At 39.8% G+C, this 12,677-nt stretch overlaps 1 protein-coding gene across 13 annotated transcripts in view; it reads right to left on the minus strand.

Annotated features, from left to right (window-relative positions):
- DOCK3 (dedicator of cytokinesis 3) overlaps positions 1-12,677 on the minus strand; it is a 182,516-nt gene that overhangs the window by 144,797 nt on the left and 25,042 nt on the right. For 10 of the 13 annotated variants that reach the window (XM_036333427.1, XM_036333432.1, XM_036333429.1 and 7 more), the window contains exon 2: positions 857-940. In XM_036333427.1, the coding sequence (XP_036189320.1) occupies positions 857-940 (84 nt within the window). Of the gene's footprint in view, positions 1-856; positions 975-12,677 lie in introns of those variants that run through there. The other 3 variants (XM_036333436.1, XM_036333435.1, XM_036333431.1) reach the window with 2 other exon arrangements.

A 12,677-nucleotide genomic window follows, 5' to 3' on the forward strand; every position in this document is an offset into this window, starting at 1 on the left:
TACATATACCTCTATGTTCATTGCAACGCTATTTATAATACCCAAAATTTGGAAGCAGCCCAAATGTCCATCAATAGATGAGTGGATAAAAAAGCTGTGGCCCATTTACGCCATGTAATACTACTCGTCTGTAAAAAAGAGGGAAACCTTACCCTTTGCAACAGCATGGATGGACCTGGAGAACAGTATGCTAAGGGAAATAAGCCAGTCAGAGAAAGACAAGTACCATATGATTTCACTCATATGTGGAATCTAATGAACAAAATGAACTAACAAGCAAAATACTGACAGACTTACAGAGAGCAGGCTACCAGTTGTCAAGGGTGGGGTAGGGATTGGGGAGGGAGTGGAAGAATTGAGCAAAAAAGAAAAAAAAAAAAGAAAAAACTCATGGACATGGACAACAGTATGATGATTGCTGTGGGGAGGAAGGTGGCGGAGGGTTTGGGAAATAAATGGTGGTGGACGGAGACGTGTTTTGGGTGGTGAACACACAACACAGATGATGCTGTAGAACTGTGCACCGGAGACCCGCATAATCTTGGTAGCCAGTGTCACCCCAATAAATTCAATAAAAAAATGAATAAAGTAAATAAAAAAATTTTAAAATACCAAAAGGAAAATGGATGAATTGTCACTATACACAACAATATCGCAGATACACTCTTGGCAAAAGACTAATTCTAACAGTTATATGAAAACAGCTTGTACCTATATGATGAACAAAGATCAGGGAGGATTGTATAATAGTATATTGTAATGTGGCTAATTACAGCTCCAAGTGATTGCTTCTAATGTCACTAAATAATACCGCCCCGAATGATCACTGTTTGTATGTTTACAGCACCATACTCACCTTCGCATTTTTCAAGAATCTGGACCGTTTCTCCTATTTCTAAGACCAACCCTTGAGGAACAGATGCTCGAAAACTGCACGTCACTAGAAAAACAAGGATAAACATATCAATTAGCATTTTAATTACTGAGATAGGTCAGTGTTCCTGAAATTAAGCACCAAATTTTCTTAAATATATACGCTCCCCTCTTCACTAGCTCCCCTCTCAAATATGTCAGCTCCTTTCAATGTTATCAATGCTCTGAAAGGCAACACTAAGTAGATCAGGACAATGAGTACGTTTCAGCAAAATTACTATTCCCGAGTGGTGTGTGCATGTGTCTGAAAACACTTCTATAAATATTCTCTCTCTCCCTCAGCATGACCTGTTTGTACTTTTGGGGCAACTACGTACCAATTACTTAAGAAAATATTAACAGTGGAAGTTTGTTATCTACTATAGATATTTTACAAAGATTCAACCAATAAATTTGATTATGCTTTGAGAAACAGAAAATCCATAATAAAAATGGAAACAAAGTAATAAAATAAAAAGCAAATGTATAACAAAATCTATAAATATCGATCAAAATCCCATCTTTTAAATTAATAAATTGATTCTAAAATTTATATAAGACTACAAAGAACCAAGAAATATTGAAGACCTTCTATTACCATACATCAAGACTGATCTGGAGAAAATATTATCAATATCAGCAATCAAAACATGAAAAACAGCCCTGGCTGGTGTTGCTCAGTGGTTACAGCATCGGCCCATGCACCAAAGGGTCGCAGGTTCGATTCCAGATTAAGGCATGTACCTGCATTGCAGGTTCTGGGTCTGTGCAGAAGGCAACCAATTGATGTGTCTCTCTCTCATCCACACTTTCTCTCTCTCTCTCTCTCTCTCAAATCAATAAAAACATATTAGAAAATAAATAAATAAAAATAAAATATAGTGTAATAGTATGAGATCAGAACAGTGGAATGAAACTAAACCAACAGGTAAAGCTAGTTTCTTTTCTCACTTGGGAAATTGGTAAAATATTTCATCATCTATCATGAGAGAAATATAAGGTAAAAAGTCCTTAAAAATTTATATACAAACTGACATATCAAAAACCACCTTTGCCATCGGCCCTCCACATCTGCAGGTTCTCCATCTGCAGATTCAACCATCCAACCAGGGATCAAAAATATTCCACTCCGCCCCCTCGGGTGGTGTGGCCATGATCCCTGCTGCCGGCCACTGGGTGCCTGGGCGACCTAAGGGCAGCAGCGAGGACCACAGTGGCAGACAGGGCAAGGAGCGGCACAGCAAGCCAGAGGCGCTGGAGCCATCACCCTGACCCCTTTACAGTATCACCAGAAAGCCTCCCGTCTTCACTATTACTGCGACACCGGAGGCTAGAGAAAGTGATGAAACTCTCCACACTGCCCTCAGGGTTACATACAGAAAAAAATATCCAGATGAAGCCCCCCCTTTGAAAACATTCTCCCAGGAAAACCTAGATCCTGTGTCTCAGGCATTGAAAAGTTATTAGCATTACAGGCCCAAGAAGACCTTGCTATGGTGATGATCTTTACTTTAGTGACAGCTGTGCAAGAAAAATTAAACAAAATAGGAGGCCAAATACAAACTAGGAGAGAAGAAGAAAAAAAAAACAGAATAAGCCAAAAAGGAATTATTTCATGGCATTCCTGCTACAACTGAGAATTTCTTAAGTTGGAAAGCTAAGTTTGATGCAGAACTCTCGGAATTTTTTTAAAAAATGAAAGAAAAACAAGCAGGAAGGAACAAATGAAGTGGGAAGCAGCTATCTGACACATCTGATACGAGCTCTTGGAGGTGCGGGAGGAGTCTGTTCAGGCAATGGAGGAAGTGGAGCTGGAGGTGAGGGTGCTCCAGACCACAACGCTCCTGCTGAGCCCGAGGGACTTCACCCAACGGACCAGGGCTGGGCAAGCTTTTTGACTCGAGGGCCACAATGGGTTCTTAAACTGGACCAGAGGCCGGAACAAAAGCATGGATGGAGTGTTTGTGTGAACTAATATAAATTCAAAGTAAGCATCATTACATAAAAGGGTACGGTCTTTTTTTTTCAATAGTTTTATTCATTTCAAACGGGCCGGATCCGGCCTGCGGGCCGTAGTTTGCCCACAGCTGGAAGAACTTTATTATACTTAACTGTTTTACGAAGCATGTTTTACTGATATGTCCCAGTGCCCATTAAGCCTCTTTATAGCTTTGATCTTGTTTAGTTTTCCTGCTTTTCATTCCCAGTTCTCCTATGTCATTTATCAGTTTTTAAATATTTGAATGAGATCTTTGTTTATTTTAAGGTGATTTCTTACAGTTTCCGGCCCAGTTAGCATACAGTAATTTCAGGCCATGAAGACCCCTACTGAAATTCGAAAGACCATGAAGTCATCATTGAACTTAATAAACTGAACCTAAAAGTTCAAATTTAAAAATTCTAAGAAAAATATCCCAAAAAGGTGCGAAACGCAAAACCTGAACATGCCACATGCTAAGCACTACGCTGAACCCACAGGAATGAAGTGATGTGCCGGCGTACTCTGCTGTAGTCCATATGCACGTACAGGTTACATGATATCTGTCTGGGGGGGGGAGACTGAAACCAGCCCCCTCGGATAATGAGGCAGCTGTACTTAGGTTTTTGGAGAGTCAAGTTTTACATGGATTTTCAACAGCACAGGGGTCTGCACCCCTAACCTGCGTGTTGTTCAAGGGTCAACTGTATATAAATCATTACATGGAATCAATAAATATACAATAACAACAAAATATCTCATTTATAAGAGCAACCAAAGGAGTAAATATCTAGAAAATATGCAAGATCTGTATAGGGAAAATAAACTTTAAGCCACTCCTGAAGGTATATGCAAAAGACTGTGTATTCATATTTGCTTGTACGGTGCACACATATAAAAACGCTGGGTGGATACGTAAGGAACAACTGTGGAAAGAGTAAAGGACTGAGTGGGCAAGGGAAACATCACAGTAGTGTGTAGCCATTTATATTTTGGGATTTTTAAGCCATATATTAGCTATTCAAATACAGAGGTGGGCAAAGGTAGGTTTATAATTGTTTGTACGGAAAACAATACAATAACTAATGAAGAATAATATAGGAATGAACTGTTAAACATGCACACACTGTAAACCTATTTTTGCCTGTCCCAGTATATGAATTAAAAGAAATAGTCAATAAAACCATAATAACTATGTATGGTACCAGGTGGGTATTAGAATGATCAGGAGGATCACTTTGTAAATTATGTAATTGCCTGGCCACCATGCTGTATATCTGAAACTAATATAAAATAATTAGTGGCCTGGTACATGGATTCGTGCACACTGAAAGGAAATTAATTAGAAGAAATATTGTAATATCGCTATTCACCCTTTCTTTGTAACAGGAGTGCCAGAGATGAAAGAAAATTAGTAAAATGTATATAAAATAATATATAAATTGATTAATAAACAATAACAACAAAGACATAATATAAAAACAAAAACATGATGCAAAAACAACAGAAACATGATATAAAAACAAAATCATGATATAAAAACCTTGATAAAAACAATGCCTGATAAATGGATCAAACTTATCCTAGTATCTCCCTGTACACCACATTAAGAGTAAAAACACATTCAGAGTGTTTGACTAATTTCCCTTGTGATGAAGTATCTACAACTTTAACTTTAATGTCACATGCTCTTTGAACTTGAGAGAAAGCAACATATAACTGATCATGTCTGAAAACGGGTTCAGGTAAGAATATTCCTACTCTGTCTGGCGTTTGTCCTTGTGATTTATTAATAGTCATTGCAAATGCTGGCATCACAGGAAACTGTCTTCAAATTAATTTAAATGGAAGGCCAGTGTCAGATGGGGACAAAAATCGCGCATGCAGGGACCATGGCCACACCTCCAGGTGCATGAAAATTTGTGCCCGCGGGGGGGTGGGGGGGGATCCCTCAGCCCAGCCTGCGCCCAGTCTGGGACCCCTCAAGGGATGTCCACCTGCCAGCTTAGGCTCACTCCCTGGGGGGATCGGGCCTAAACTGGCAGTCAGACATCCCTCTGGCAGCCCTGGAGGCCTCGGGGGATGTCCACCTGCCAGCTTAGGCCCGCTCCCCAGGAGAGCAGGCCTTAGCCACAGTCAGACATCCTTAGTGCTGCAGAGGAGGCGGGAAAGGCTCCTGCTGCTACACTTGCAGCCATCAGCCCGGCTTGTGGCTGAGCAGAGCTCCCTTGTGGGAGCACACTGACTACCAAGGGGAAGCTCCTGTGTTGAGCGTCTGCCCCCTGGTGGTCAGTGTGTGTCATAGCGACCAGTCATTCCTGGTTGTTCCGCCATTAGGGTCAATCTGTATATTATCCTTTTATTATATAGGATTGCCAGTGTGTGTCATATGTACTGTCTGGTCGGTCAGACAGACGGTCGGACAGACGGTCAGTCACTTAGCCTTTTATATATATATAGATATAGAATGTCAACTGAAACTGCAAAAAAACATTTTTAAAAATCCAAATAGACAAATTAGTTAGCATTAGGAGGAGCTAAACCCAACAGAATGAAGTTTTTTTTTTTTTTTTTTTTTAAATATATATTTTATTGATTTTTCACAGAGAGGAAGGGAGAGAGATAGAGAGTTAGAAACATCGATGAGAGAGAGAAACATCGATCAGCTGCCTCCTGCACATCTCCCACTGGGGATGTGCCCGCAACCCAGGTACATGCCCTTGACCGGAATCGAACCTGGGACCCTTCAGTCCGCAGGCCGACGCTCCATCCACTGAGCCAAACCAGCTCCGGCCAGAATGAAGTTTAATAGGAATAAAGATGAAAATCCCTAATTTAGGTTCTAAATGATCAACCAAACAAATACAAAAGGTCTTAAAAGTAATACATGTGAAAAATTTACTTAGCTTTGGATATTTAATATAAACAGCATGAAATAGTTACCCCCAAAAAGTTAATCATTGTCAACTTAAATAACAAAGTCTTAGGACATAGAACACAGATAGTATAAGTTCTATTCTATTCTAAAATGAATAATCAGGATACCTCTGTATGCTGTGCTCAACTGGGAGACACTTTAAAAGAGGCACAGAGCCCTAGCTGGTTGGCTCAGTGGATAGAGCATCAACCTGTGGACTGAAGTGTCCCAGGTTCGATTCCGGTCAAGGGCAGGTGGGGGGAGGGGGGTGGACGCGGAAGGGGAGGTGTTGTGGGCTCGATTCCCAGTAGGTGGAGTGCAGGAGGCAGCCGATCAATGAGTCTCTCTCATTATTGATGTTTCTATCTCTCTCCCTCTTCCTTCCTCTCTGAAACCAATAAAAAAATTATCAAAATAAAAAATAAATAAAAGGGGCATTGATAATACTAAACCAAAACTGGGAAACAGATAAAATTATGTCAACACTGACCTGAATTATCTGTGGACTAGAAAGAAGCATAATACAAAAATCACACACAAAAAAACCTGACTTCAAAGACTGCTGATGCTACTTAGGATATAATTATAAACACCAAGTATGTCAGGATAAATAAGATATTCAGCTCTGATGAAATTCAGTTTTCAGGAAAAAGACTGTTGTGAGCATTAAATAATAATATATGTTAAGAAAATAAATCTAAGCCACAATAAGAGTGTAATAGATGTTAAAATTCCCTTCTTAACATGAGTGGTTCCCAGTGTCAACAAGATGAATGTGGCTTATCAGGACTCCCATGACCTGATCTCTTCTTCATCCTCTAACCCAGGGGTGGGCAAACTTTTTGACTTGAGGGCCACAATGGGTTCTTAAACTGGACCGGAGGGCCGGAACAAAAGCATGGATGGAGTGTTTGTGTGAACTAATATAAATTCAAAGTAAACATCATTACATAAAAGGGTACGGTCTTTTTTTTTTTTAGTTTTATTCATTTCAAACGGGCCGGATCCGGCCCATGGGCCGTAGTTTGCCCACGGCTGCTCTAGCTTCATCTCTCAGCAATTCCTCAGGTTCACACTTTACCTGGTTGGAATTATGAGTAATTGGCTCCCTTATGCCCAAGCTTTTTTATACTTTGTAAATGGTGTTCTCCAAAATGCCCTTCCTTTTAATACTCTCACCCTCACTCCAATCTTCTGAAAACTCTTATTCATTTCTCAAGCCCTAACCCATGCATTTCCTTCTCTTTGAAATATTCCCTGACCTACCCCAAACAAACTTAATTGTGTCACCCACTGGTCCACAGTCAATAAATATGCATGGGGCATTTTCCACGTGTCCAGCAAGATGCCAGGAGCTGGGGATACAGTTGTAAATAAGACAGACCCAGATGCTGCCCTTGCAGAGCTCACAGTTCAGTGGAGAAGAAAAACAAGTAATCCCTATAAAATGTGCTGATCGCTATGTGAAAGTACATTAAAGGTGTAATGCGTGCGTATAGCAGAGGAACCAAACCTGTTCCAGAAGTCAGAACAGGCCTCCATGAGGAAATTAAACTGAAAACTGAAGGATGAATCTGAATAAGACAAAAATGGGTGAACAAAAGGAAAAGGGGTAGAGCAGCATGTGTGAAGAGCAAAGAGGCAAGAGAAAGCTTAACTCCCTAGGATCTAGAAGATGGTAAATTGGTGGGGAATACAGCTGAAGGGAAGGTGGCTGCAGTTATGTAGTTAGAGACATAAACCGAAGTCAGGGCTCAAAAAAAAACAAAAACAGAGGCTAGAGAGAACATGCCACATTTTAAACTACTCAGAGGTTCAATATAGCAGACAAAGAACTTGGTGACCAGGAAATGAAACTGTAGAGATAAGCAGAAGCCAGAGTAAAAGGGGCTTTTAAATCATTTTAAGAAATTTGGACTTGACCCTAAGAGAAGCAATGTAAAGGTTTTAAGAAAGTGAGTACTAAGATCGGGTTTTAGTAAAACCACCCCGGAAGTAAGTGTAGAAAAGGGAATGGGGAAGAATATCAAAACTGAATGCAGGTTGAGCAATGGAAAACAGATGCAGCAATCCAAAGAGGTCAAGGCTGCCTTCTATCCTCAGCTCGAGTTCTTTAGCGGCATGAATACTTGGTGAGTACTGAATACAGGCTGGCAAAATTCTAGCTTCAAATGACTGAGATCATTTGTTTAGACCCAGAAAGTGCTAAAGCCAGAACAGGTTGGAGGAAACTGGAGGAGCGCCGGTTCCTAGGCAAGTAGTTAAGGTGCTTGTGAGACATCGAATGGAGAGGCCTGCGACAGTGGGACACACGCAGTAGAACTCAGAATACAGGCCTGAAGTGACGAGTATTATTATCACACTGGAGACAGTAACACTTTCTGTGTGCCACCACCGCATCTAGAACATACCAGAATTAATTGTACCTGAAACACTAAATGTGACCATCAGTTCTCGAGGAGCTCAGCCTTATGCCTAACGCAAAGTGCTCAATAAGTTCTCCAGGACTTGAAAGTGAACTTCTTTCTGCATAAACTCAAAATAGGCTCCATAACTCATCTCTTGTTCCCATTACTCATACTACAGATGCACTTCACTAAAACATTTAGTCTCTAAAATTTCAGTAGTTTCCCAAAGAATACAAAAAAAATAAATAAATCTTAACCCTTTACTTCAAAATCCCCAACCTCAGGTAAACATACCTCTGCAGGCAGATGAAGTCCTACTAAAAGATACAGAAAGAACCACAGATGGTTTTTTAAAAAATTATTTCAACCTAACTTCTTACCTTAAGGAATTTGTAAAAGAATAGAAAATTAACCTAAAACAAGCAGAAGAAAATGATAAAGATTAAAACTGAAGTAAATATAATAGTAAAACAAAATAGACAAAACCAAGTTAGTTCTTTGAAAACGTCAATAAAATGAACAGACCTTTAGCTAGATTTATGGGGAAAAGGGGATAGGGAATTCACTTTACTAAAATGAAGAATGAAAGATGGTACCTCACTACCTACTTTATAAAAATAAAAAGGATTATAATAAGACACTATGAATAATTATACACCAACAACTTAGGTAACATGTAAACTGAACAAATTCCTAGAAAGACACAAATTACTGAAGAAATAGAACATCTAAATATGTCTATAACAAGTACAAAATCAAGTTAATCCCTTTAAAAGTTCCCACAAAGAAAGGCATAACCCAGGAGAGCACAGGACAGATGGCTTCTCTGGAGAATCCTACCAAACCTTCAAAGGGTAATTAACATCCATCTTTCATAAACTCTTGCAAAAAACATGAAAGTAAACAACACTGTCCAACTAATCCTGTAAGACCAGCATTACCCTGATACTAAAATGTGACAAAGACATCACAAGAAAGCTACAAAACAGTATCTTTTCATTAATACAAACAGCAATCCTCAACAAAATGTTACCAAACCAAACACAGCAACACTTTTTTAAAAAAGTCTGATTATTCAACATTACTGAGTACCCCGGGAATTGCAAGGTTGATTCAGCATATGAAAATCAATATAATGCACAATATTAATAGAAGACTAAAACCACACAATAATCAAAGTGTATACAGAACAAGCATTTGACAATATCCAGCATCCTTTTTTTGATAAAAACACTCAACAAACTAAAAATAGAAGTGAATGAAAAGGGCACTTCTGAAAAACTCATCATAAGCTACCATCATAATTATGATGTAAAAGACTGAAGGCTTTCCCCCAAAATCAGAAGCAAGACAAACATTTCCACTGTCGCCACTTCTATTTAACACTGTAGTGGAGGTACTAGCCAGGGCAATTCAGCAAAATAATAATAATAATAATAATAATAATAATAATAATAATGCATCACATTGGAATGTAAAACTGTATTGGCAGATGATATGATGTTTTATATTGGAAATTCTAGTGAGTGCTCTAAAAAATACTAGAATGAAAAAAAAAGTTCAGCAATGTTGAAGACACAGATCAATATGCAAAATCAGCCCAGCCAGGGCACACACCAAGGTTGCAGGTTTGATCCAGTAGGGGATGTGCAGAAGGCAGCCAATCAATTTCTCTCTCATCATTGATGTTTCTATTTCTATCCCTTCCTCTCTGAAATCAATAAAAATATAATTTTAAAAAGAATGAATTTGTACTCCTACTTAACACTATACACCAAATTAACTCAAAATAAATTAAAGACCTAAATGCAAAAGCTACAAAATGCTTAAACAAACGAGTAGATCCTGAAGAGCTTAGATTAGGCATTATTTCTTAGATACAATACCAAAAGCACAAACAACAAAAGAAAAAACTAAGTAAAGCCAGTTTGTCTCAGTGGATAGAGCGTCGGCCTGCAGACTGAAAGGTCCCAGGTTCAATTCCAGTCAAGGGCACATGCTCGGGTTGCAGGCTCGATTCCCAGTAGGGGGCGTGCAGGAGGCAGCCAATCAATGATTCTCTCTCATCATTGATGTTTCTATCTGTACCTCTCCCTTCCTCTCTGAAATCAATAACAATACATTTTTTTAAAAAGTGACATATACCATGATCAAGTGGCATTTATTCCAGGATGAAAGGATGGTTCAACATCCATAAACCAATCAATGTGATACACCCCCGTAACAAAATGAAGAAAATGATATGACCATTTCATTTGACAAAATTCAACATCCATTTATGATTAAAAACTCTCAACATGTGGGTATGGAGGAAACATACATCAACATTATTGAAAAACCACATAGGATTTGTCTACTCCTGAGAGAACCAAGATGGCGGCATAGGTAAACACCGGAGAATGCTGCCTCACACAACCACTTCAAAAATACAACTAAAAGGCGGAACGGACATCACCCAGAACCACAGGAAAGCTGGCTGAGGGGAAATTCTTCAACTAGAAGGAAAGAGAACAGCATACCGAGACTCAGAGGAGGCGCAGTGCGGAAAATACAAAGGTGCGGAGGTGCACGCAGAGCGGGCTGGTGGCTGAGGGCGCGGTTGTCATTTTCAATCGGGAGGGAATCTCAAATTCTGAGCTCCAGTTCTGGGCGAGTCTCTAGGGACCCAGACTCAAACGGGAGAAGCGGGACTGTCTGGCATCGGTCGGAACGCGAAGGCAGCTTTCTCTCCGAGGTTTGTAGCGGTTGCTGGGACTCTGAGAGGCAGAGCCTCTGGGACGGGACTGAGAGCAGCCATAACTGCTCCCTCCGCCCGCCCTGTTTGATCCCGTGCGACCCGCCCCGCCCAAGCCCTGCACAGAGCCATCTGCCAGATAGCTTCAGGCAAAGGCTAGATTAGCACCTCCCCAGAGGACAGAAGTTTTCCCACTGCAGACACAGCTGACTCTCACAGCCAGTTGGCCTGGAGGTCAAATCCCCCCAGCATTAACTACAACAATCAAGGCTTAACTACAACAAGACTGTGCACAAAGACCACTAGGGGGTGCACCAAGAAAGCATAAAAAATGCGGAGACAAAGAAACAGGACAAAATTGTCAATGGAAGATATAGAGTTCAGAACCACACTTTTAAGGTCTCTCAAGAACTGTCTAGAAGCCGCCGATAAACTTAATGAGATCTACAAGAAATCTAATGAGACCCTCAATGTTATGATAAAGAACCAACTAGAAATTAAGCATACACTGACTGAAATAAAGAATACTATACAGACTCCCAACAGCAGACCAGAAGAGCACAAGAATCAAGTCAAAGATTTGAAATGCGAAGAAGCAAAAAACACCCAGCCGGAAAAGCAAAATGAAAAAAGAATCCGAAAATACGAAGATAGTGTAAGGAGCCTCTGGGACAGCTTCAAGCATACCAACATCAGAATTATAGGGGTGCCAGAAGATGAGAGAGAGCAAGATATTGAAAACCTATTTGAAGAAATAATGACAGAAAACTTCCCCTCCCTGGTGAAAGAAATAGACTTACAACTCCAGGAAGCGCAGAGAACCCCAAACAAAAGGAATCCAAAGAGGACCACACCAAGACACATCATAATTAAAATGCCAAGAGCAAAAGACAAAGAGAGAATCTTAAAAGCAGCAAGAGAAAGAAACTCAGTTACCTACAAGGGAATACCCATACGACTGTCAGCTGATTTCTCAACAGAAACTTTGCAGGCCAGAAGGGAGTGGCAAGAAATATTCAAAGTGATGAATACCAAGAACCTACAACCAAGATTACTTTATCCAGCAAAACTATCATTCAGAATTGAAGGTCAGATAAAGAGCTTCACAGATAAGGAAAAGCTAAAGGAGTTCATCACCACCAAACCAGGATTATATGAAATGCTGAAAGGTATCCTTTAAGAAGAGGAAGAAGAAGAAAAAGGTAAAGATACAAATTTTGAACAACAAATATGCATCTATCAACAAGTGAATCTAAGAATCAAGTGAATAAATAATCTGATGAACAGAATGAACTGTTGATTATAATAGAATCAGGGACATAGAAAGGGAATTGACTGACTATTCTTGGGGGGGAAAGGGGTGTGGGAGATGCAGGAAGAGAATGGACAAAAATCGTGCACCTATGGATGAGGACAGTGGGTGGGGAGTGAGGGCAGAGGGTGGGGAACTGGAAGGAGGGAAGTTATGGGGGGAAGAAAAGAGGAACAAATGTAATAATCTGAACAATATAAAGATTTTAAAAAAATAAAAAATAAAAATAAAAAAATTAAAACCACATAGGACAAACCACATCATACTTAATGGTAAAAAGCTGCAAGTTTTTCCTCTAAGAGCAAGAACAGGAAAGAGGAGGATGCCCACTCTCACCACTTTTATTCAACATATACTGGAATTCCCAGCCAGAGTAATAAGGCAAGAAAAAGTTTTTTAAAAAGACATCCAAATCA

The sequence above is a fragment of the Myotis myotis genome, unplaced genomic scaffold, assembly GCF_014108235.1.
Source record: "Myotis myotis isolate mMyoMyo1 unplaced genomic scaffold, mMyoMyo1.p scaffold_m19_p_13, whole genome shotgun sequence".
NCBI lineage: Eukaryota > Metazoa > Chordata > Mammalia > Chiroptera > Vespertilionidae > Myotis > Myotis myotis.